Genomic DNA, 27,284 nt, shown 5'->3' with positions numbered 1-27,284 from the left:
TTGTGCAAGATATAAACAATCCTTAAAGGATGCAAAATGATGGAGTAACTCAACAGCTCAGGCAGCATCTCTAGGGAACATGGATAGGTGACGTTTCATACGTTCCAGGAGCAGAATATGGCTATTCGGCCCATCAAATTCACTCCACCATGTAATCATGGCTGATCTATCTTTCCCTCTCAACCCTCTTCTCCTGCCTTTGCCCGGTAACCCTTGACACCCTTACTAATCAAGAATCTGTCAAACTCCATGTTAAAAATATCCATTGACTTGGCTACTACAGCCGTCTGTGGCAATGAATTCCACAGATTCACCATCCTTTGACTATAGAATTCCTTCACATCTCTTTTCTAAAGGTATGTCCTTTTACTTTGAGGCTATGGCCTCTGGTTTCGGGTCGGGACCTTCTTCAGATGCAAAATATCATCTATCCATGTTCTCCAGAGAGGCTACCTGACTTGCTGAGTTACTCTAGCACAGTGTCCTTTTGTGTATTAATGTGCATCTGCAGTTCCTTGTTTCTACATATAAACAATCCCTTCCCTTTACTGCAAAGTAGGCATACTTTTGGGTAGTTATCATCTGTGCTAAAACTTCTGATTTGGCAAAATCTGGATAGTTGTGCAGGAATGAATGACAACAGTATAGAAAATGTGCAACTGTACTTTATGCTAGTAATCTGTGCTTTAGGGAACCTTTCATTGGTTTCACTCCTATTTGTTACAGTGAGTGAGTGAGTGACAGTGCTACAAATGAGTGATAAAAATATGTACTGAGGAACTGCATTTGTAATATGTGGATCATCTAAGCTGATCTTTCCAAATTTAGCAACTCATTTGTAAATAAAATAGTCAAATTCGAATCGTTGATACAGCTGCAAGCCGTTTCAATTCGTAGCTATAAATTGAAGAATTAGCACAATGGGAAGCGGCACAGCGGTAAAGTTGCACGCCAGAAATCTGGGTTCAATCCTAACTACGGGTGCTGTCTGAACGGGGTTTGTATGTTCGCCCTGTGGCTGCGTGGGTTTTCTCCGGGTGCTCTGGTTTCCTCCTACACTCCAGAGATGTATAAGTTTATAGGTTAATTGGCTTCAGTAAAATTGTAAATTGTCACTAGTTTGTAGGATAATGTTACTGTATGGGGATTGCTGGGCGGCACGGACTTGCTGGGTCGAATGGCCTGTTTCCGTGCTGTACCACTAAATTCAAAAGTAAACACTAAACTTTTTGAACTAATAGAAACATCAGCTCTTAAGAGATTTGGAAACTGCTGCTCATTTCTTGCTAAAAATAGATCCCTAGAATTTGCTAACTGCCAAACTGGAGTTTTCCCACTGCAAAATAAAGTCAGGAATTGTGCTTGAAAGCCATTAATTTTAGATTTTTCAATATCTAACCAATTTGTATATCGTGGAGAGAGGAATAATTTTGATAAGACCTGTAAAGATTAATCCACTTCAATGTGACACTCTTCAAGATTAATCCGCTGTCCATATCTACTATGTATGTTGTGTTGCTATTTTTTTTCACTTCTACTGATCCAAGCATTGGAAACCTAAACATTAGGTTAGATGTACTTTAACTTGTAGACTTCATGGTTGTAAATGTTGTTACTTCAGCTTTGCCTGTAGTTGTTGAAGGAAATTAAACTTTGCATATTCCGCTGCGCTACACTTCATTGTTGAGGGAGTAAACAGGATAACATGGTTGGTAATCCCTGTCATTGCAAAACTGGCCATATAATGTTGTACCAAATGTAGTAAACAACATATCTCACAGCTCTTTTTAACTGACCCCATCACATTAAATTGGCACGTGTTCCATCCAGTATATTTTTCCACCAAATATATTTCAGTAAAAGCACCAAATATTGACCCTGACACCACTAATGTAAACCTGGAGTAAATGGCTGCATTGAGGTTACCAGTTGTTTGCTGTAACTGAAGGTCTCTGATTCCCTTAACAAATCGATCCAAAAGAATTGCAAAACACATTTTCTACCAAAGCGCAATTCTGCAGAGTGCTAGGTTTAAATGCTGATTATTTAATTATAACTTGCATTCTTTTCATGGACCTAATGTGACTCCACTGTGCAAACTTTTAAATGGAGATGCATTTTGATGGCCCTAGCCTGAAAGATAAACAATGAATCTCTTGCAGCTTTCTTTGCCATTTGTTTTCTCCCTGTTAATCCATTGGCTATGGGTGTCAAGGGTTATGGGGAGAAGACAGTAGAATGGGGTTGAGAGAGAACGATAGATCAGCCACGATTGTATGGCGGAGTAGACTTGATGAGCTGAATGGCCTAATTCTGCCCCTATATTTATGAGCAAAGGTCTCAAATTACCCATGCATCTTTAACTTGGAGATAGAACCTTTTGTTTACCTTATTGTGACATAAACAGGGCTCGAAATTAGCGGTTGCCCGAGTGCCAATGGTGACCTACAGTCCCGCCGGGCAACCTAAAAGCCATGCCATTTTGCCCGGCTTGACAAGCAACCGGGACACCAATCGTTCAATTCTGTGCGGGCCCCCCTCTCTCTCGCGCTCTCTCTTGCTCTCTCTCTCCGTCTCTGCCCGCCATCTGTGTCCGTGACCGGGTCTCGACTTCTTCTGAGCACATTATCGCACGCGTCATGCAAGCCGTCTTAAATGACCACCTAAACTGTCATTTGGCAACTTAAAATGCTGCCGAGGTTGCCCGGCTGGCAACAGGGAAAAAAAGTTAAGTGAGAGCCTTGATAAACTCTCAAGGCTCTCACTTAAGGCATGTTATAACTGTAAAGGCTAGGAGAAGAGGGTGGAAAAAATGTTGGAATCCATACAGTCAACATCTAGGACAAATAAATATTTTGGCTGCAAATTATTTTTGCCAAACTGGAAGTAGGATTAGTGGTTAAAATGGATAGTTACATCTCTAAGGTTTCCATTGAACTTGAACAGTAAAGAGAACACTTGCTGAAGACATTTGCCAAGTCTTGTGACCAAGAATCAACTATTGACATTAATTTGTATTTTTAGTTCCCTTGGATCTAATCCCTTGCCAATGGATTTGGATAACCTGCTGTTGAATATTCTGTCGACTTTGTATTCAAAATGTTGCCTACCCTCTTTCCCCAACCAGCACTATTCCATACTTTGTTTCATCTTGGATTTTCAACATCTACTGCACCTCTTTTAGGAAAAAAAAGTGAATTGATTGAAGTGAATGTTCCCAATGTTGGGCGAGTCCAGATCCAGGGGCCACAGTCTTGGAATAAAGGGGAGGCTATTTAAGACTGAGGTGAGAAGGGAGAGTTGTGAATTTGTGGAATTCCCTGCCACAGAGGGCAGTGGAGGCCAAATCGCTGGATGGATTTAAGAGAGAGTTAGATAGAGCTCTAGGGGCCAGTGTAGTCAAGGGAAATGGAGAGAAGGCAGGCATGGGTTATTGATTGGGGTCAATCAGCCATGATCACAATGAATGGTGGTGCTGGCTAGAAGGGCCAAATGGCCTCCTCCTGCACCTATTTTCTATGTTTCTGTGTTTCTATAATGTCCAATTTGTCAATAAACTGCTTTGGCCAATTTGTCAATAAACTGCTTTGGCTGCCACTTTGTTTCGTGACATATACAGGTTCGAACCTGACTGCTGGTGCTGTCTGTACAGAGTTTGTTTGTTCCCCTTGTGACTGGATTTTTTCCAGGTGCTCTTGGTTCCTCACACATTCCAAAGATGTGCAGGTGTGTACGTTAATTGGCTTCTATAAAGGTTGTCCATAGTGCGTACGATAGAACTAGTGTACGGGTGATTGCTGGTCGGCACGAAGGACTGAAGGGCCTGTTTCCACACTATCTCTAAACTAAGCATATCTGACCTTGGGGCCTGGGATCCCTTGACCTTGCACCTAAATGGATTTTTTGACCGGAAATAGAACATAGAACAATACTGCACAGGAATGGGCCCTTCAGCCCACCATGTTTGTGCTGAACATGAAGCCACGTTAAACTGATCGATACATGATCCGGGGATGCCTGATCCATATCCCTCTATTCCCTGAACTTCCATGTGCCTACCCAAAAGCCTCTTAAATGCCACTATCGTATCTACCTCCACCACCCCCCTGATGGAGCTAGGATATTTTGGTTCATCCTATTGCCTTTTTTTGGGTTAGGGATTCAGTTTGGGGGGGAAAAGTTTGGAAGAAGTCATTACGAAATATTGCAAACTGTCTCCTCTGGCTCTGAGCAAGTTGCTCATGTGGGGAAAGGAATAGTTTAGTTTAGCTTGGTGTTGTGTATCGAGGAATTGTGAAAAGCTTTTGTTGCAGAAAGACTACTATTCAATATTCATTTTCAATAGAATATTCAAAGTCAAGAATTTTCAATTTCATTACACCCTTGAATTTTCAAATTGCCATTTGTTTTACTTGTGTTGCTAAGTATGTCCCTGAGCAAAATTCATATCTTAAAGGGGAGTTGTACTCCACTAATGTCCATTTAATTATATGCTGCAAATATACCTGCTGGGCACCTGCTATTTAAAGGCAGTTGGTTGCATTAGTAGTTGAAGGTTGAAGGTTGAGGGTGGGGCTAGGTGGATGTCATAAAACCCTCCCTGCTTTTGTGTCGACAATGAGATTAAATGATAATAATTGGCCTCCACTATTTGAAATTGTGCAAGTGGGTACTTTGTTTGAAATACACACATACCTTGGCATTTACACCCCCCGTCAGGATTGGCAAGTGTAACCATGGAATTCACATTTGCAGGGAAACAGTTTCCAGGCTTGTCCACAGAACAAATGTTTCCTGGTGGATGTCAGTGGCTTGAACCGTAAACCTCCTCAAATGTGGCGTTAGAATTTGGTCTTTAAACCTTGTGGATTTACTGTGACAATGAGTTGATTTTTGGAACAAAGAGCATGCTGACAAGAAGCAGGAGCAACCTATACATTCAGTGCCTTTCAGGATTTTCCAAACTGTATTCTTTTGTAACATTGCTTCAAAAGAAATTTGCTTTGGTAGCTCCAACAATGTGTCCCAATTCAATCGAGTGTATACAAGATACCGTAGAAGGAGTATCATGTTTGGAAAGTGTTTAGACTAAGGGGAGGGTTCAATGACAGAGCCTGCAATGTGGATTATGTGTGGTTCTATTTAATTAAATCTAGTTTCTCCCAACCCTTTCCTGCCAAATATTTGCTCACATCTACATATTGTTTTGTTTCCATAATCCAAGCCATGAATGTCAATTGTGAACAGCAGTGGTTCGTGGATCACCCCACCCAGTGCAAGTGGTGATTGTTCACTCCATTCTTTGACATTCAACCAATAGTCCATTCTGCGACTAGTTCCTTGGCTCTGTAGTCCCTGATTTTTGGAACCTGCAAGGAAAGGACTCCAACTATGTAGAGTCCATAAGACCTTAGGAGGAAAGTTAGGCAATTTAGCCCATTGACTCTGCTCTGCTGTTGGAACATGGCTGGCCTATTTTTCCCTCTCAACCCCATTCTCCTGCCCACTCCCAGTAACATGTGACACCCTTACTAATCAAGATCCTATCAAACTCTGCTTTAAATATACCCAGTGTATTGGCCTCCGCAGCAAAAAAATCACAGATTCACCACCCACTGGTTAAAGAAATGTCTCCTTGTCTCCATTCGTAGTCTTTGTAAAAGGACTCAAATACTTATCTAAGTCATTTTATAAATATTATTAGAAGCTTTGTCTCTGACACTTATGGTAAATATTCTATCTTGTTAATACTTCTTGTGTTTAAGTGGAAATATTTGGGATACATCTCTTATTAGTGTTGAATTGCGTTTGTTCACTGCTTGATTGTAAACAACTGCTAGTAAACTATTCCTCATAGCACGGGATGAATTATTTCCACTTAGCAAAGATAATTTCTGCAATTATTGTTTCAGACCCCCCCACCCTACCTCATCTGCCCACTCATCTCCCAACCCTCCCCATTTCAAGTCTCCCATTTTAATTTTTTTATTTTCCACTCCAACTCCCCCTCCCAGTTCCATTCTACCCGCTATCCCTCCCTCTGCTTTCACATTTCATCCCCATCTTAACACAAGATTACACCTTGTTGTCTTCTCTTCATATTGCCTCCAATCTTTGAGACTATCTCCACCTTTCTCTTCTCCACCTGACCATCTGTCAAATAACCTATTCTCGCATGGATCTACCTATAATTTGCTCGCTCTAGACTCGCCCCTTCCCCTCACCTCTCTCTACCAGCTATCTTCCCTCTACTCTATTGGTTTGAAGAAGGGTCCTGATCCAAAATGTCCTCTTCCCAGTTTCCATCCACAGATGTTGCCTGACCCTCCAAGCTGCTCCAGCATTTTGCTTTATTTTTAAGATGCCTTAAAATGAAATGGTGTGGTCCAAAGTTAGTAAGGATTTATGTCCCTTTTTATAGTTGGCTTGCATTCTAGCTGTGGTGGAATTCGCTGCAACAAGAAAGATGTTGTCAAGCTGGGAAGAGTACAGAGATGGTTTGTGAGGATGCTGCCAGGACACGGAGGCTTGAGCTCTGGGAGAGGCTAAGCAGGCCAGGTCCCTATTCCTTGTAGCGCAGGAGGATGAGCGGTGATCTTTTAGAGGTGTTCAAAATTATGAGAGGAATAGATCTCTTGCCCAGTCGGGGAATCGAGAACCAGAGGACATAGGTTTAAGATGAGGGGGAAAGATTTAATTGGAACCCAAGGTGGAGCTTTTTCACACAGAGGGTGTTGGGTGTATGGAACGAGCTGCCAGAGGATGTAGTTGAGGCACGAGGTAGAGCAACCTTTAAGAAACATTTGGACAGGTACATGGCGAGGACAGATTTAGAGGGATATGGGTCAAACGCAGGCAGGTGGGACTAGTATAGATGGAACATGTTGGTCGGTGTGGGAAACTTGGGCCGAAGGGCCTGTTTCCACACTTTATGGCTCTAATTGGGCTCTAATAGAATGCATGGGAAAGCCGGTCGTTAAAGTGTCATTACTGCCCATCCTTAATGTTTCAACAGAAGGTGCTATGTACTTTTCTGGGCGTTGCTGATCATTTTTGGGTGTTGCTGACAGCACATGTGAGCATCAGTGAAACCCTTTGCATGCCTGGGGCAGGTAATGTTCGCTCAGGAGCCTGGATGGAAGGTGGGAGTGTGTGTGGGAACATGAGTTGAGACCCGAACTCCAGACTTTGAACTACGTTGGCATTTAAAAAAAAAATCAACTTTCTTTGGCTCACTGAAGCAAGCTATACCTGCAGTTAGTGGATATAGTCCGTGTCATTGCAGCATCCTGCCAGGAATGCCCCACTAACCCTGAAGGCTTCCTTTTGTTTTAGAGATACAGCATGGAACTGATCCCTTAAGCCCACTGAGTTTGCACTGAACAACGATCACTCATTCACACTGATTCCATGTCAGGCCAATTGTGCATCCTACACACTAGGGGCAATTTGCAGAAACTGATCAACCTACACTTCTTTGGAATGTGGTAGGAAACCAGAGCGCCTGGTGAAACCTCTATATCTTTGGTATGAGGGAGAAAACCAGAGCACCCGTAGAAAACCTGCACATCTTTCGAATGTGGGAGGAAACTGAAGCACCTGGAGAAAACCCATGTAGTGACAGGGAGAACGTACAAGCTCCATACGGACAGCACCCATAGTCGTGATCGAACCTGTAAGGCAGCAACTCTACCGCTGCACCACTGTGCCACCCTTTCTGTGGACATGACTTGTGATTACTGTACTTTACCAGACAACCCTTGCACCATTCGCTGAGTAGCAATATTTCTTGTAGCCGGAAGAGTGCTGCTTGTATTGATGCAAGAGCCGGCTGCAAATTCCTCACCTGAGCCCAAGGAGAAATTGGCAACATGTCTACATGGAAACGCTTTGCTGAAACCAACAACATCAGTTTCTGTGTGGCTTTATGGAGGGAAACTTGCACTGGTGCACTATGATCCTCATTATTGAAGAACTTGCGCCTCTAACCCTGACATAGTATCAAATTAAGTTTTCAACTGCTGCGACTGATATTTTAATTTAGAGTTATAGCATGCAAACAGGCCCTTCGGCCCACTGTGTCTGCGCAGACCAACAATCACCCCTACATTAGTTCTATCCTTCACACTAGGGACCATTTACACAAAACAACCCGGGTCTCTGACACCATGAGATAGCAATTCTACTGCTGTCTAACTATCAATAGACAATAGGTGCAGGAGTAGGCCATTCGGCCCTTCGAGCCAGCACCGCCATTCAATGTGATCATGGCTGATCATCCCCAATCAGTACCCCGTTCCTGCCCTCTCCCCATGTCCCCTGACTCCGCTATCTTTAAGAGCCCTATCTAGCTCTCTCTTGAAAGTATCCAAAGAACCGGCCTCCACCGCCCTCTGAGGCAGAGAATTCCACACTGATATATGTTCAATAAGCTCCCTTTGCCTGTTCTATGCAATTAAGATCTTATTTAAGCACATTTTCATTCAGGGTGTTTCTGTAGGTAGCTACCTCCTACACATATCCTCGGGTAGTCATGAAATGATCCAGAGGATAGGCGAGGCTCCAAGTAGTAAACTAGACTGTTGTCCTGAAAGGGATGTGGCAAGTTTAATTTAATCTTCAAAGCTAAAAAATCTCAAAATACAGAACCAGGCTATTCTAAATACTGCAGGAAATAATCCCTTTTATCATATGTTTTTTATATGAGAAGACGGCACGGTGGCGTAATGGTAGAGTTGCTGCCTTATAGCATCAGAGACCCGTGTTTGATCCTGATGAAGGGTGTTGTCTGTACTGAGTTTGTACATTCTCCCTGTGACCAGCGTGGGTTTTCTCCGGGATCTCCGGTTTCCCCCCCATACTCCGAAGACATATAGGTTTGTAGGTTAATTGGCTTGGTATAATTGTAAATTGTCCTTGGTGAGTGTAGGGTGCGGGGATCGCTGGTCGGAATGGACTCGTTGGGCCAAAGGGCCTGTTTCCACACTGTACCTCTAAATTTAGCTAAAGTTCATGAGTCATAGAAGCAGATTTCGGCCATTTGGCCCACCGAGTCTACTCCGCCATTCAATCATGGCTGATTTATTTTTCCCTCTCAACCCCATTCTCCTGCCTTCTCCCCATAACCCTTGGCACCCGTACTAATCGAGTACAATCTCTGCCTTAAAAATACCAAATGACTTGGCATATGAGGATATGTAATTAATTGAAAGACACTGCATGGAAACCGGCCCTTCGGTCCACCTGGTCCACGCCGACCATCGATCACCCATTCATATTGATTCAATGTTATCCCTCTTTCATGTCCTCTCCCAACACACGAGGGTCAATTTACAAAGGCCAATTACTTACAAACCCGCAGGTGCTTGGGATGTGGGAGTGCTCCGAGGGGAACTCCATGCGGTCACAGGGAGAATCCCACAACGCGCAGAGAGAAGGTGTAAACTCCACACCACATTACCCGAGGTCACCATCAAACCTGGATTTATGGTGCTGTGAAACAGCAAGTGTACTAGCTGTGCCACCTTAAATATTGCATTACATTAAGAAAATGGCCAGAGAGAGCAGTCAATTTATGATGGTTCAATTACAAATCGTGTTGAAACTTCAAAGGTTAAGTCTCATGAATTATCCTTATCTTAGCGTAATCCTCTACTTTGTTGTATGAAGTCGGTTTAATTACTCAATAAGTGGAAGCTATTGAGCCGTGCAGCCTGTTCTTTCATTTAATGATAATGGTGGAACAGTGATGTACATTAATGCATCCATCTTTTCACCTTAGCCCTTGATATTTTTAGGCTAATAAATATATATTTGTCTGATTTTTAAATCTAACCACTGCCCTAGCATTGCTTGTGACAATGTAGAAGAGTCTAAAAACCCACCCACTGTTTTGACCAGTGATGGGGTTTTTTTTTTCCTGTACACTCTATTACTTTGCTTAATCTTGTTAAACTAGGAATAACATTTGTTTCATAACATGGGCAGAACAGTGGTGTGGTGGTGGAGTTGCTGCCTTACAGTGCCACAGGCACTGCTTTGCTCCTGCCAGTGCTGTCTGTTTGGAGTTTGTCCGTTCTCCCTGTGACCGTGTGGGTTTTCTTTGGGTGCTCCGGTTTCCTCCAGTGCTCAAGTCGTACAAGTTTGTAGGTTAATTGGCTTCGGTAACAATTGTAAATTGTCCTTGGTGTGTAGGGTGGCGTTAGTATACGGCGGTGATCGCTGGTCGGCATGGACTCGTGTGGACTGAAGGGCCTGTTTCCGTGCTATATCTTTAAACTAAAAGTAAATTCTGCCCGACCAGAATAAGCATCATGAATGCAAGTGCAGTTTCTGATTAATTTACCAATATACAAAATGCAAAAATAATTTTATGTTAATTTTATGAACATGTCTAAACAGGCTACCTGTAATTGAGATGGGCCCATTGGATTTGCAAAATGAGTGGATTAAGGGAGATGGCTGGAAACTTGATGGGTGTGGGGTTATTTTCTCTATGATTCAGATTATCCAGTGGTGTAACTTCTTCCGCTGCTTGGATAACAATCATCACTGAGTCAATGCATGCCTTAAACAGAGGAATGGTTAGTAATCCTGGAACATTGGGATCACGGGAATTCCAGTGTATTTGAAAAGCTTGAGTGAGGGAACCATCTCTGCAGATGAGATGAAGTAGAGAATGGAAAAAGATTTGAACTGAAAATTAAAATTAAAGATAATTTGCAGATATTGGAAATCAGAAAACAAACTGTAAACTCAACAGGTCAATCAGGACACAAAGTGCTGGAGTAACAGAGGGACAGGCAGCAACTCTGGAGAGAAGGAATGGGTGACATTTTGGGTCGAGACCCTTCTTCATCTCTGGAGAACACGGACATGTTTTGGATCAGGATCCTTCTTCAGACTTACTTTGAAGAAGTTCTTTGAAGTTCATTCTTTGTTTCTACAGGTCAGTCAGCGTGTAAAAAGGGAAATAAAATGGTGTTTCAGATTTTGAGAAGACACCACTGGAAATGGTTTTCATCACAAAAGCATCTATCAACTGTTACTATCCTGGCATTAAACCAATTTTGGACAAATTCCCTACACTCCCTTTGTTGCCCTATACTTACTCTTGACCAGTCTTCCATGCAGGACCTTGTCAAGCCTTGCTAAAAATTGTTCAGATTCAATTTGATGCTCTCATCAAACTTCCCTTTTACTCCTTCAAAGACTTAAATTGTGTTAATCATTATGCATGCATTTTCAAAGAGACTACTCCCTTATATACTTCCTTCTCTGTTTGCCTGATCCAGTATTTCTTGCACGTTCACCTTTAATGTTATTTAAAAAAAATTGAAATGCTTCACAATATAATAATGTAAGCTAAATGCCCAAAGGAACGGGTGAACAATAGTTGGGAAATTTTGATTGCCAAATTGGCTTGTTGTTCATCTGTGAATCCAAATGAGTCAGTTATAATTAGTTCCAGTTTTTTGTTTGGAGGAAGGTGGAAAATGTGGTTACCATGTGGATTGTATCAAGGGTTCCTGTAATTGTGGAGGAAGATGGAACAGGAGATATGATTGTGATGGAAGTTTGCGTATTCTTGATGGACATGAAGTTTAAAGGGACAGGTGTGAGTCAAGCAAAATCTTAATGTTTCTTGTAGTCTAGTTCACATTTAATACCTCTAACATTTAAACCTCTCTGGCTTAAACTCTACTGGAGACCAATCCTTGCAGTTTCTACTTATTGATTAAATATGATTATTTGCAGAGTGGGTATGTGGGAAAACCCCCTGAACCAAAGTGCGAATAAATACAAATAAATAGAGAATGGAAGGGAATGATCATTTAAAAAGTGTAGACACAAGGAACTGCAGTTGCTGGAATCGTAAGCAAAACAAAGTGCTGGAGGAACTCAGCAGGTCAAGCTTCATCTGTGGAGGGAAATGTACAGGCTATAGTTTGCATTGGGATATTTCTTCAGACTGATTAGAAAGTAGAACTGCTTTTCGTAATGAAACGGTCAAAATATTGGCTGAAATCAGGCCAGGATGGATTACCTATGATCCCACAAATAGATTTAATTCATCAACATGATTGGGTCTTGTAAATTACAGGAGAAAAATAGCAGTTAAAAAAATCAGGTTAATACATGTATCTCCCCATATCCCCTGACTGCACTATCTTTAAGAGTTCTATCTAGCTTCTCTTGAAAGTATCCAGAGAACTGGCCTCTAGCCCTTCGAGGCAGAGAATTCCACAGACTCGCAACTCTGTGGAAAAAGTGTTTCCTCATCTCCGTTCTGAATGGCTTACCCCTTAGTCTTAAACTGTGGCCCCTGGTTTTGGACTCCCCCTACATCGGAAATATGTTTTCGGCCTCTAGTGTGTCCAAACCCTTAATACTTTTATATGTTTCAATAAGATCCACTCTCATCCTTCTAAATTTCGGAGTATATAAGCTCAGCCGTTCCATTCCCTCCCCACCATCCTGGGAATTAACTTTGTGAACCTACGCAGCACTCTCTGAATAGCAAGAATGTCCTTCCTAAAATTTGGAGACCAAAACTGCACACCATACTCCAGGTGTGGTCTCACTAGGGCACTGTACAACTGCAGAAGGACCTCTCTGCTCCTATACTCAACTATACTCAACTTATTATGAAGGCCAACATGCCATTCACTTTCTTCACTGCCTGCAATACCTGCATGCTTACTTACTGGACTACACGTCTTCCCACCCTGCCCCCTGTAAAGACTCCATCCCCTACTCCCAATTCCTCCGCCTACGCCGCATCTGTTCCCAGGATGAGACGTTCCACACCAGGGCATCGGAAATGTCCTTGTTCTTCAGGGAACGGGGATTCCCCTCCACCACCATAGATGAGGCTCGCACCAGAGTCTCATCCATACCCCGCAACACTGCTCTCTCTCCCCATCCCCGTACTCGCAACAAGGGCAGAGTCCCCCTAGTCCTCACCTTTCACCCCACCAGCCGGCAAATACAACAAATAATCCTCCGCCATTTCCGCCACCTCCAACGTGACCCCACCACTCGCCACATCTTCCCATCTCCCCCTATGCCTGCCTTCCGCAAAGACCGCTCCCTCCGCAACTCCCTTGTCAATTCTTCCCTTCCCTCCCATACCACCCCCTCCCCGGGCACTTTCCATTGCAACCGCAAGAAATGCAACACCAGTCCCTTCACCTCCCCCCTCGACTCCATTCAAGGACCCAAGCAGTCATTCCAGGTGCGACAAAGGTTCACCTGTATCTCCTCCAACCTCATCTACTGCATCCGCTGCTCTAGATGTCAGCTGATTTACATCGGTGAGACTAAGCGGAGGTTGGGCGATCGTTTCGCCGAACACCTCCGCTCAGTCTGCAATAACCTACCTGAACTCCCGGTGGCTCAGCACTTCAACTCCCCCTCCCATTCCAAATCCGACCTCTCTGTCCTGGGTCTCCTCCATTGCCAGAGTGAGCAACACCAGAAATTGGAGGAACAGCACCTCATATTCCGCCTGGGTTGCTTTCGTCCGAATGGCATGAATATTGAATTCTCCCAATTTTGCTAGCCCTTGCTGTCTCCTCCCCTTCCTTAACCCTCGAGCTGTCTCCTCCCATCCCCCCCGCCCTCGGGCTCCTCCTCCTCCCTTTTTCCTTCCTTCTCCCCCCCCACCCCCCCCATCAGTCTGAAGAAGGGTTTTGGCCCGAAACGTCGCCTATTTCCTTTGCTCCATAGATGCTGCTGCACCCGCTGAGTTTCTCCAGCATTTTTGTGTACCTTTGCTTACTTTCATTGACTGATGAACAAGGACACCCAGATCCCGTTGTATTTCCCCTTATCCCAACTTGACACCATTTAGATAATAAGCAAACAGCTCCCACAGTCGTTTTACCTGATGGAAATTGCCAATTAGATTGTTGAATGGCACAAGCTGATTACAGTGGCAGAAAGAAGGAAGTTCAATCAAGAAAGGGTAGCAAGTATGCAAGTCTATAGAGAAGCTTACATTGACTGTAGTTTCAAATGTTTTTTTTATTTTTTTATTTTTTTAAATTTTTATTAGAAGCAATTGTACAAAGATAAAACATTCGGCATCTAAAATTATACAATTATTGTACAGCTTCATTTTTAACCTTATGAAATTAAATTATGAAAATGAAAAAAGAAAAGAAAGAGAAAACAAGAAAGAAAAGAAGTAGAAAGGTAAAAGGTCGATTGAAGAAGAACAAAAGAAAGTCCCTAAACTACCAAAGCAGTGTAGCAGAAAGATATAGGATTTTTTTTTTTTTTAAGTGGAGATATACCTAACCCCTCATTTCTGCCCCCCCACTACACCTCACCCAACCCAGCATCGGTTTTAAATTTAAATTTGTGTTGCACCATACTATTGTTTAAATTTGTGTTGCACCATACTATTGTTGTAAGATTCAAGATTCAATTTATTTGTCATTTTTTAAAGAAATTGATCTGGTTTTTCCGCCAAGACAAGCCCAATGTTTTCCAAATGTAGTGTCTCGGACATATCTGTGATCCACATCTTCACTGTAGGGACTGTTGTATGTTTCCAAAATTTGAGTATTAATTTTTTCACCTTTATTAGGCCATAGTTAAGGAAACGTCTTTGAAATATCGTTAGCTTAGAACGGGCCTCTGACATACTTAGTGTGATCAGTTTTATATCGGCATCCAATTTATTTTTAAGTATTTTGGAAAAGATATCAAAAATTCCCCTCCAGAAGTTTTGCAATTTTTTGCAAGAAACAAAAGAATGGATTATAGTCGGTTCTTGGAGGAGACATTTATCACAAATAGGAGAGACATTTGGGAAGATCATGTTCAATTTGGACTCTGAATTGTATTAGGGAGTGCCTGACATTAAGAGGACAGTAATGTATATATAAAATACTTTCCTCCCAACTATCCTTTGAAATTGTTAAACCCAATTCATCTTCCCATGCTCGCCTAATTGTTTCCGACGACGGGACATGTACATTTAAAAGGGTATTGTAGAAATAGGATATTAACTTACTTGTATCCGCCTTTCTGTTCATGCATTTGTCTAATATATCTGGGCCCATATTGTGACAATCTTGCGTCACATAGTCTCGTATTTGTAGATATCTAAAGATTCCTTTCAAAAGATATTTCACCTTTCAAATATGTTAAATGCAGGTCTTTTTGAAGGTTTATTCCTACAGTGATGGCTTCTGTTTTTTCCTTAAAAGCACAGTGCCCTTGGGATGTTGCAGAAACTCTGCTGGATATTTCTCACCTGAAGTTTGAAGAGATAGTAGATTTAACATTAAACTCATTGTATCACGCCCAAACCATCCCTGACTTGATGTATAATTTGCAAACCTGAATGTAATTCATAAAGTGTGCTGTAGCAACTCAACAGGTCAGGCAGCATCTATGGAGAACACGGGGAGGCGATATTTCGGGTTGAATCCCCTTCCTTGGGCAAATAGTAGTATGGGAGGGGTATGAGAACGCTGGAAGGGAGGTGGGGGACAAGTGATATGTGCATGGGTTTTCTTACTGGCAGATGGTTGGACAAAGGCCAAAGATGAAGACTAAAGGTGTGAAATAAGATGGAGAACATGGATAGATGACATCTTAATGCATTGCCAAAGATGCTGCCTGACCTACTGAGTTACTCCAGCACTGTCTTTTTTTTTGTAAACTGGCATCTGCAGTTCCATATGTCTGTCATTTCCCCACAACCAGATCTTTAAAGCCAGTGAGCGTTATTAGAATTAGATTTTCTTTTTTGTCACTTTTTTTTGTAGTTTTCCATATTATAATGATGTTGACATTATTTGTTTTCAAATAAATTAAATACAGACCACTGGGTGGCACAATGTTGCAGCTGGTAGGGCTGCTGCCTCCGTGCCAGAGAGCAGGGTTTGATCCTGACCAGGGGTGCTGTCTGTGTGGAGTTTGCATGTTCTCCCAGTTCTTCCTGCTGCTCCGTTCTCTGCTCACATCACAAAGACGTGCAGTTTTGTAGGTTAATCGGCTTCTGTAAAATTGCCCCTAATGTGTAGGGAGTGCATGAGATAGTGGGATAACATAGAACTAGTTGATAGATGGTTGGCATGGACTCTGTGGGCCAAAGGACTTGTTTCCAAGTGGTATCGCTCTACTAAACCATTTGAAAGTTTAGCCTTTAATTAATTTATATGGCTCGCATGCCTCGAATACATAATTATGTCTCGATCCTGACAGAATCTATTTTACAGCAGGTTAGCTCAATATAAACTTTCAAAATAAATGGAGACATCAATTTTTTTTGTATCAATGAACAATCTTTCACTCTGTTTCATTCTGGTATGTTTTTCAGCATGGGATAGGGAGTCCGTTCAGTCCTATTTCTTTGAACAGCAGTTTAATTTGAGCTGTTTGCTTGTATTGGACGACGCCAGGCTTGCTGGATGAGACACTGGATTCATTTATAAAAGGAGCCATTTTTTGCACTCCATCCATCCCCTTCATCAGAGTTTCCTCTTCATTAGAGATAGAGATTTTAGTTCCTTCAGTCTGACTCTCAGCAGTTCTGACCCGAAATCTATTGATCAGCCACCTCCAAAAATCCATATCTTTGTTCAACTATACTTCTACTTCATCCCCTCCTTTATCTCTTCTGCACAACGTTCTCTTTCACCCACTCACTCACTCCACTAATACCCTCCATGGTTGGATATCTGCTGTGCTTAGCAAATGTGGCCCAAATTTGACACCAAGGATAGATGAGAAACTGCAAACATAAGAAAATGGAATCTTGAGCAAAACACAAAGCGCTGGAGTAATTCAGCGGGTCATGTAGCATCTATGGATGGAACGGACAGGTGATGTATTGTGTCGAGTCCCTTCTTCAGCCCGATTGTTGCAGAGGGGAGAGAGCTGGGGGTGAGACAAAACCTGGCATGAGTTAGGTGGGTACAGGTTAGAGGGGGGGGGGGGATTGATTGGCAGAATGGAGGAGTAAATAACAATGGCTAGAGATGAAAAGGAAGTCAGATAAGGAGAGAGGAGGACTGAAATGTGAAGCTAGAGGGAGAGATATGGGTGGAAGAGAAAGACGGGGGGAAAAAGTAAACTGACAGATATCGATCCTTCTGTTCTCATTTTGAGAAACAAAGATTGAGTACATTGAAAATAGAGTAGATTTGTCAAAATCTAGGGAAATGGAGTTGATGCAGAAAAATAGCACAGGCAAAGATCATCCATGATCTCTGAATACTGCAGTAATTTTAGGTTTAATATTGTCACATGTACTGGGATGCAATGAAAAGCTTTGTGTTGCATGCTATCTGATCAAAGTTCGATAATACTATATGTAAATACATTCAAGCCAAACTCGAGTACAACGGGTAGAACGAAGGGAAAGATACAGAGTGTGGAATATAGGTCTCAGCATTGTAGTACAACAATTCCAGAGACAAAGTCCTTATGTTTGCAATGGGGTAGAGGAGACTTGGACTGTACCCTAGCTTATGGAAGGACCATTCAGAAGCCTGTTACCAGAAGGATAGAAGTATTCCTGAGTCTGGTGGTGCGTGCATTTGAATGATTTATTAATTGTGCTCTAATTAGGAGCATCTTTGCAAAGTCTTTAATTATAGTTTTTGGCATGCAAACCCTTCCCTTTATTCTCAGCCCTAACCCCAACCTTGCACTACCGGTTCTCCCACTTCAGTCAACCGTGGATACATAGAATCAGAAACACTAGTGTTTTGCGCAGGGATATTTCTGGAGTAGTTGGATAAATAAACCTGACACATGAAAGTGTGCATTTTCATTGATTATGGAACATAACATTGCCTCTGTTTTTTCTTTGTAGGTGACTGCTGGCTATTGGCTGCTATTGCATCACTAACCCTAAACAATGAGGTTCTAAACAGAGTGGTTCCCTGTGAACAAGACTTTGGCTCTGATTATGCAGGAATCTTCCATTTCCGGGTAAGTCAAATCACGATGACCTTTACATTTCATTGTAAGGGAGCAGGATGCCAAAATGTGAATTGGAGGCGGCTCCTTAATGAGGATCAAAGAGCTACCTGGAGTTTTGTCCCTTCCAAGTATGGTGAAGATGATGGGTTGAAATGTGTTTATTTTTCAATGCAAGGAGTATTTTAGGAAAAGCAGATGAACTTGGAGCCTGATTTGGTGGTGTGGCCATTGTAAAAACATGGTTGCACGAGGGACACACTGCGGCTCAAAGTTCCAGGGTTTCACTGTTTCAGATGTGATAGAGAGGAAGGGAAAAGAGGTGAAGGAGTTGCGCTACTTTAGTCTAGGGGATACAGTGTGCAAACAGGCCCTTCGGTCCACCATATCCGTGCTGACCATCACTCACCCGTTCACACTAGTTCTATGTTATCCCACTTTTCCATCCACTCCCCGCACACCAGGGTTAATTTACAAATGCCAACTATCCTATCAACCCACACGGGTGGGAAGAAACTGGAGCACCGGGAGGAAACCCATGCAGTCACAGGGAAAATGTGTAAACTCCACACAGACAGCACCCGATGTCAGGTTTGAACCCGGGTCTCTGGTGCTGTGAGGCAGCAACTCTGTCAGGGTTACCACTCTGCCTCCCAATCTAATACTAAGCTCGAGACTGTCACAGTGGCACTCGGAGAGGACATACTGAGGCAATATAGGTGAAGCTTAAACATAAGAAAGGTACAGGCTCTCTGATGGGATCCACAATAGCCAGTGGGAGAGAGAAACAGATATAGAGACAGATTACCAAAAGATGCCAAAGCAACAGTCGGCTGGCTTCATGGGTATCTTTAACTTGTCCGATATTGACTGGGACTTGCTCAGTGACAAAGGCATGCATGGAAAAGAATTTGTATTCAGCAGAGTTTCTTGAAACAGTATGTAGATAGTGGAACCTGAGAAGAGAGCATACTGAACCTTACGTTGAGAAACGTGCCTGGCTTGGTTACTGGGGTTACTGGGGTTACAGTGGAAGAGCATTTTAGGGAGAGTGATCATAAGTCTACAAGTTTTGAATGGGGAAAAGGTTTAACCTTGTGGGAAGATACTAAATTGGTATAAAGCAGACAACATTATTGGGCAGGAGATTGCGAGCAGTTGTTACTGGGTAAGCCCACATCTGTTATGTTACTCCTCATTACCCCGCAGATCTGCTCTTGCTCCCTCCCCCTCCCCCCCAGTCGCAACAGGGACAAAATTCCCCTGGACCTCTCCTTTCACCCCATCAGCCATCGCATACAGCACATAATCCTCCGACATTTTCGCCACCTCCAACAGGATCCCACCTTCCCATCCCCACCCATTTCTGCTTTCCGCAGAGACCATTCCCTACACAACTCCCTTACTTTTTCACACAGTTGCGAGTCTGTAGAATTCTCTGCCGGTGGAGGCTGGTTTGGATACTATCAAGAGAGAGCTAGATAGGGCTCTTAATGGAGTCAGTTGATATGGGGAGAAGGCAGGAACAGGGTACTGATTGGGGATGGTCAGCCATGATCACATTGACTGGCGGTGCTAACTCGAAGGGCCGAATGGCCTACTCCTGCACCTATTGTCTATTGTTATCATCCCTTCCCACCCAAACCATCCCCGCCACAGGTACCTTCCCCAGCTACCGCAGGAGATGCAACAGATGTCCTTGTACTTCCTCCCTTAACTCTGTCCAGGGACGCTGGCAGTCCTTTCAGATGAGGCAGAGGTTCACTTGCACCTCCTCCAACCTCTCAGGCAAGGTCCCGGAGGATTGGAGAATAGCCAAGGTTGTTTCCATCTTTAAGAGAAGTAGAAAGAATCCAGGGAAGGATGAGGCTGATGAGTCGCATGTCAGTGAAAGGGAAACAATTGGAGAGGATTCTCCTGGATAGAATTTACTTCCATTTAGAAGAGAATGGATTAATTAGGGAGACTTTGCATTCAGCAGATCACGTTTTACTGACTTGATTTATTTGTTTTGAAGAGGTGACAAAGGCGATTGATGAAGGTAGGATGGTGGATGTTGTCTGCATTAATTTTAGTAAGACATTTTATAAAGTTCCCCATGGCAGGCTGATCAAGAAGATTAAGATACATGGGATTAACAATGATTTGATCGTGTGTGTATATGTATATGTATATGTGTGTATATATATATAGATATATAGATATATATATAACTGGTTTACTGATAGAAGACAGAGAGAGGGTTGTTGTTGAAGGATAATATTCAGGCTGGACTTTATCTTGCACTAAACGTTATACCATTTGTACATTGTGGACGGCTTGATTCTAATCATGTGTTGTCTTTCTGCTGTGGTTAGCATGCAACAAAAAAACTTTTCACTGTACCTCAGTACACGAGACAATAGTAATAAACTAATCTAAACTATGATAAACTTAAGCAGAGTGTTGCTGAAGTGATGAAGGTTGTGAATGGAGACCTGGCTTAAAAAATAAATCTGAATTTATTTAAAATTCATATTGTTGGTCCTTCTCGGAATTGCGTAAGACCCCTGTACTGATATAATCTCTTGATGTTCTTCTATAGTTCTGGCAGTATGGAGAGTGGGTGGATGTGGTGATCGATGACAGGTTGCCCACAAAGGATAATGAGCTGATGTTTGTGCACTCGGCTTCAGGAAATGAGTTCTGGAGTGCTCTGCTGGAGAAAGCCTATTCAAAGTAAGTCTGCAATTTTTGACACGAAGATAGTATTGTCAGCCATGACATTTTTTACTTTATTTAGTTTGGCTTTTGATGTCTGCATACTTAATTTGGTACAAATCTTACCACTGTCAGATCTGTGAATTAATTTCCCAGAGAGTTCATAGGAGCGGAATTAGGCCATTGGGCCCATCAAGTCTACTCTGCCATTCAATCATGGCTGTTCTATCCCATTCTCCTGCCTTCTCCCCAAACTCCTGACACCCAGTTGAGCCCAAGAATCTATTTGATGCTGCACTGTAGGACTGAGCTGGTACTGCACTGTCAGGTAGTGTTTGAAGGAGTTGTTAAAGCAAGCCAAGTCTGCTCTCGTATGAAAGATCGTCACAAAGTGCCGGAGTAACTCAGCGGAGATGCTGCCAGACCGGCTGAGTTAATCCAGCACTTTGTGCCCATCCTTGGTATAAACCAGCTTTTGCAGTTCTTTGATTCTATATTTCTGCCCCCATATGTGACTGATAATGATTTAATGTAGAACCATTTCCTTGGCTAACTTTGCCCTGTCAAATAGGCAGTCTATGATTAGAAAAGATAATCTGGTTATTTGTGGAAGCTTTCAGTGTAAATATTGGTGCTAGATTCCTTGCATTTTCCCACTTCCAAAATGTTTGGGGTATCCCAAGCTCATGAAATTTACTTCATTCACCACACAGAATAATCATTCCATCCATCCCCAGCCTTTCGTATTTCATCTCTATGATTTACTACTGCAAGAAAGTTCGAGAGCAGCACCCCACCAGGTCCATCGAGCCCGCACCGCCATTCGCTCATGGCTGAACACTAAACAGACACACTTACCCACAAACAGTAGACACAAGACAAGAAGGATTTGCATTAACCCCTGTTACCCAGGCCTAAAAAAAAAACTTCTTCGTCTCCACTCTGAAAGCCAGGAGATCACTCAGGTCTTACTATATGCCTGTAGCCCCTTGGCAGCAAAAAAACCTCAATTCTGACCAATATTTCAAAGTTTCTGCTTCCTCAGTCAGAAATTACCACCCTTGGGTTTCTGATACCCCCCCTTATTCTGGTCCCCTAGTTCTAGGCTTGCAAATGAAATAGAACATAGAGCAACACAGAACCTGAGCAGGCCCTTCAGCACAAAATGTCTGTGCTGAACATGGTGCCAAGTTAAACTGATCTCATCTACCTGTACATGATCCATATCCCTCCATTTACTGCATTTCCACATGCCTATCTAAAAGCCTCTTAAACGGCACTATCGTATTGCCTCAACCACCACTAGTGCAATGCGTCCCAGGCACCCACTATGTATATCCGCCTTGCACATCTCCATTAAACTTTCCACCTCTCACCTTATAGCTATGCCCTCTAATGTTGAACATTTCCCTCTGGGGGAAAAAGGTTCTGCCTCTCTAGGCTATCTATGCCTGTCATCATTTTATATACTTCTATCAAGTCTCCCCTCAACCTCTGACATTCCAGAGAAAATACTTGGTCTTAAGTAGCTGGAGTAGAAGGGGAGATGAGACCAGGGTCATGATCATGTTGAATGGCAGGGCAGACTTAAAGGCCCAATGGCCACCTCCTTGCCTCTGTTTTAATATATTTGTGTTCTTATGAAGGATTAATTTTGATGTATTCATTTCCCAGGTTAAATGGGTCCTATGAAGCATTGTCTGGGGGATCTACAACTGAAGGCTTTGAGGATTTTACAGGGGGGATTTCAGAGTGGTATGAATTAAATGAAGCACCAAGCAACCTCTTTAAGATCATACGAAAGGCATTAAAAGCTGGGTCACTACTTGGCTGTTCCATTAATGTAAGTATTATCTTAATCCAGAACTCTTCCTGGATTAATTATTTAGTTTAAAATGTTGCTTACTCCAATAACAATCTATCAAATAGGGCTAATTGAGAGAATTAGATCATTGATGTTTACCAAAATTAAACCTTATTCATATAGTCGTGCTCACACGTCAGCTATAGGTCATAGAGCATGGAAACAGACCCTTCAGTCCAATTTGCCCAAGATCGGGCAACCGACCATGATCCCCCACTCGTCCCACCTGCCCGCGTTTGCCTATATCCCCCTAGACCTTTTCCATCCATATACCTGTCCAAATGTCTTCTGTTAAATGTTGTTACTGTACCTGCCTCAGCTGAACCATGTTTTGCCAGCCGTAATAAGCTAGCACTGTTCTGCATATTTAGCACCGGAGATCTGGAGTGAGATGCCAACAAATTACATAAAGTACTGGGGTAACTCAGTGGGTCTGCCAGCATATCTGTAGAACATGGGGTAGGTGACGTTTTGGGTCGAGACCCTTCCTCAGACGCTGTCACAACTTGTGTTCAGACCACCCCAGTGATGGTCAAAAGATATTGTCGAGGTGAACTGCGGTACTAAATTTACCTTTAGATGCTTTATATCCAATAAGGAAATCTATTTTACAGGTGCAATAGAAATTATGCAGATGGTGGGATAGACTCTACTGCCTAGAAGAGTTGATTGTGACCAATTATATTTTCTCTATAAAACTCATGAGGTTTTCGCTGAATGAAAATGTGTAATTTGTCTCGATTTGAGGCGATGAAGAATTAAATTTATGCAGTCAGAGAATGATTGGAGAATAAAGGAGTTATTTGGCATTTACAGGCATTGCTCTGTTAAAAGGATACACATTTGTTTTCTATACATCAACGTCTAGGACTTCAATTTCGTTTTGTGTAGAGATATAACGTTGAAACAGGCCCTTCGGTCCATGCCGTCCATTGACCACTATTGTATCTACTCCCAGCGCAGTAGGGGTAATTTCTAGAAGCCCCATTTACAAACCTGCACATCTTTGGGAGAAAACTGGAGCACCAGGAGAAAACCCATGTAGTCACAGGAAGACCATGCATACTCTGCACAGACAGTACCCATGGTCCGAATCAAACTCGTCCTTTTGGGCTATGATGCGACAACTCTGCCATTGCGCCACTGTACCGCCCACTAAAGGATTCCTGACGATATTTACATAATTTATGTTGGCATCGGTATAGACAGAGTGCAGTTATTGCATTGTTTTATCACACTATTTTGTGTATAATTATTTTCTAAGGTTCCTTGTTGGTTTTACCCTTCCCTTCACAATCCAATTTTCAAACCTTTAAGGCTTGTATTTAAATCGGATGACCATTTTTCAGTTTATCTGACAGTATTGAAATGTAATATGTATTTTCACTATTTGGCTAAAACAACCTATATTGAATAAAGTTTCACATAATGATAAAGTAGCATGGTGTTGTGTGACTTATAAATTCAAGTAACTGACCTGCATGATAAATAATAGTTGATTGTTTAATGGATTATTGTTTTGTGCATTAGATCACCAGCTCAGCAGATTCAGAGGCAATTACTTCACAGAAGCTGGTCAAAGGTCATGCTTATTCTTTAACTGGAGCGGAAACAGTAAGTCTAAAATAAAGTTTTTTTAATAAAATAATCTTTACTCTACCAGTGCATTTTGTATCTCCTGAAAGGGTGCGACACTATTACTCTGCGGTTTCGCAAATCCTACTTTGAAAGGAGCCGAGCTTTACTCCCTTCCCCTTTTAATGGTTGTGACTCATGCTAAATAAAACAAGTTATACAGGTACAACAAACAAATGTCATTTGATCTCTTGCCCTAAGCTGCCAGGCATAGCCCTCATTTCAAACTCTCTCACCCGTCCAGCCTTTGACTCTCTATGCTCAAGTATGTCCTACAGCTGAATTTTAGATCCTTCTTGGACCCCAAGTTTCCCTGCCTAGTAAATCATTCTTGCAACATATCTTTGGAACAGACCTGAATATACTTGTTGATAGTTCTAGCTGGACCACATTCTAGGATTATCCTCTGGAACGAAATGTAAGAGCAGCCACCTTACCTCTGCCATCAAACACCTTGCCTGTGGTAACCTATACTCTACCTGTCAGCTGCCTTTCAGTTTGTACCACCTGCGAATAAATCAAAAGATTGTGGAATTAAATGACACTCTATAGATTGGAGCTCAAAATTCTGACTGATGTTTCTGTGCAATGCCGAGGAAACAAAACACTGTCAGGGTGCTGTCTTTAAGATGAACTAGACTCCGTGCAGACTTGTTGGGTCTGCTCCCCCAACGCAATATTCCACCACTCACCCATAGCCCTAACTGTTCAGGCGCAGCTCATTTCTCCTCATCCCCCAGCACTCCCTCCACCTCCTCTTCATCCTCCCTCGTCTTTTCCCTCTCCTCCTCCACTCCCCCAATCCCTTCCTCACCTCTCCCTCCCTCTCCTTTCCCCTATCCAGAGTCACTCACTCACTCCATAACTCATCTCCCCTCCCTACCCCACTCCTATCCCTCTATCCCACACCTCCCCCACTCCCATTATTGCACCCCACTATCCCTCCTGAGCTCCCCCCCACTTCCCTCCTCGCCCTCTATTCCGCACTCCCTACCTCCCCCACAACCCCTCTCTCTCCCTCTTTTCCACCTCATCTCTTACTCTCCTTGCTCACCTCTCCCTCCCTACCCCACCTCTCCTTCCCTCTCCTTTCCCCAACCCACCTCTCCTTCCCTCTCCTTTCCCCCCACAGTCACTCCTACCCCTCCCTCCTGCCTCCTTTTTATTCCCCACTCCCCCCTCCTCGTCCTCTATTCCCCCACTCTCCCTCCTTGCCTCCCTCACCTACCCAGGATCTCGAGGTTGCTGCTCCTCTGCGTTCCCGCAGCAGCAGCAGCAGCCGTCGGCCTCTGCGCCAAGGCGGCGGATCCCCATGGGTCCGGATGAGAGCCAGCCACAGAGCCCAGGCCTTGGATCATCGCGTGGTCTGTCCCCGTTCCCGGGAGCTGGTCGGGCGAGGTGGGCGCCGCCTTTCCCTTTCATGTCGGAATATTCTCCTTGCTGCGGGCTGCGTTTACGCAGATTGGTCTCCTCTCCTGTCAGTCACCGTCGGCCAATCAGTGCTGTGATGGTGCAGGAAGGGGAGTCAGCCGTCCTGGCCATGACGGAGACTGACAGGAGAGAAGACCAATCTGTGTTGCGGTGACTGATAGGAGAGACCAATCTGTGCATGCAATGTTTGAAAGATTTTTAAACCTCAATAACTTTTAAAATATACCACCAATTGCAACAAAACTTGTTACACTTGCAACACAGAAGAATGGTAAGGTGGTGAAAAATCGTAGCACTATCATGTACCGTTTTTGCGCAAATAGAAAAACCGCGCAAACCGGAAGATAACAAGATCAGAGTTTTAGTTATGTACTAGACCAAGGGGGACCCGTAGGGTCCCGTTCCCTCAACGCGCGGGGGGGATGGGGAGAGAAAAAGTGGGGAGGGGGAGGGCGAGGGCGAGAGAGGGAGGAGGGGGGGAATGGATGGGTAGGGGAGGGAGGGAGGAGGGGGGGGGAGAGGGGAGGGAAAGAGGGGAGGGAGGGGGGGAGGGGGGAGAGGGGGGGGAGGTGGAGAGGGGAAAGGGGGGGAGTGGGGGGAGTGGGTGGAGAGAGAGGGGGAAGGGGTGGGAGAGGGGAGGGGGGGAGTGGGGGGGGGAGTGCGTGAGGGGGGGGAGGCAGAGGAGAGGAGGGGGGGGGGGGAGAGTGCGTGAGGGGGGAGGGAGCGGGGGGGGGGGTGAGAGTGAGGGAAGGGGGGAAGAGTTTGAGTGGTTGGGGAGGGGCGCATCGTCAGAGGTGAGGGCTGGTTCTTGAACGCAATAATCACTCACTCCCCTCGCTGCATGAAGACACCGTGTTTTTTTTCAAAGGCCTTGCGAGAGACACGACTGGCAGCGTGTGCGATTAGCAGCAGGAGGGAGGGGCGGGGTAGGCTCCCGGCTGCAGGCCGCCAGATTCAGGCTTCAGGGCCCGATGGGGGGGGGGGGGGGGGAGAGGTAAGGAGAGAGGAGGAAGGGGGGGGGAGAGAGGAGGAAGGGATCGGAGGGGGAGAGGGGGGGGGAGAAGAGAAGGGGGGGAAGAGTAGGTGGAGGGGGGAGAGGAGGAAGTGAGCGGGCGGGCAGCGGGGCGCGCGTCAACCAAACTTCAGCGCCCTCAATCGAGACTCCGGAGTGGGGGGATGAGGTCATCCGAGCACTCCCGCAGGCGGCTCCCGGCTGCAGGATTCAGGCTTCAGTGCCAGAGTTGGTGGGGGGGGGAGAGTGGTCATGGGGAAAGAGGTGGGGGGAAGAGGAGGAGGAGGGGGGAGGAGGAAGAGAGCGAGGAGTGGGGAGCGTAACTGTCTGCGCATTGAAAGTCTGCGCAGCTGGTGGCGAGCAGCAAAAGCATTGTGACGTCAGCAGCTGGCCAGCAGCGATATTTGATAAAAAAAGTCAGCTTGGTGAACAATTTTAGTGAAAATATCAGGAAATAATTGTCCAAATTTACAGAGGAGTGGATTTCTAAAATCATAAGGTAAATCGCCACTGAAATACGCAGGATGTGGTATAGCCGGATGATTACGGGGAAAAAAATCTGCCTGTGGGCAGGATGATTTTGGGTTACGGGCCGCATTCAGCCCGGGGGCCGTAGGATGCCGACCCCGGCCTAAGGTTTCCTGCTTCCGCTCTCCTTCCTTTTTTTGCATAAAGGCGTTACATTTGCTACTTTTC

General features: G+C 44.0%; 1 protein-coding gene across 1 annotated transcript in view; it reads left to right on the top strand.

The window, feature by feature from the left end:
- The window catches only part of LOC129699624 (calpain-2 catalytic subunit-like), a 69,245-nt gene that overhangs the window by 5,710 nt on the left and 36,251 nt on the right, over positions 1-27,284 (top strand). The window contains exons 3-6 of the mRNA XM_055639587.1: positions 17,840-17,958; positions 20,531-20,664; positions 22,321-22,489; positions 24,041-24,124. Coding sequence (XP_055495562.1) covers positions 17,840-17,958; positions 20,531-20,664; positions 22,321-22,489; positions 24,041-24,124 — 506 coding nt within the window. The remainder of the gene's footprint in view (positions 1-17,839; positions 17,959-20,530; positions 20,665-22,320; positions 22,490-24,040; positions 24,125-27,284) is intronic.

Source organism: Leucoraja erinacea, chromosome 8, assembly GCF_028641065.1.
Source record: "Leucoraja erinacea ecotype New England chromosome 8, Leri_hhj_1, whole genome shotgun sequence".
NCBI lineage: Eukaryota > Metazoa > Chordata > Chondrichthyes > Rajiformes > Rajidae > Leucoraja > Leucoraja erinaceus.
The sequence above is the reverse complement of the archived record's forward strand: the minus strand, read 5'-3'. Positions and strand labels throughout refer to the sequence as shown.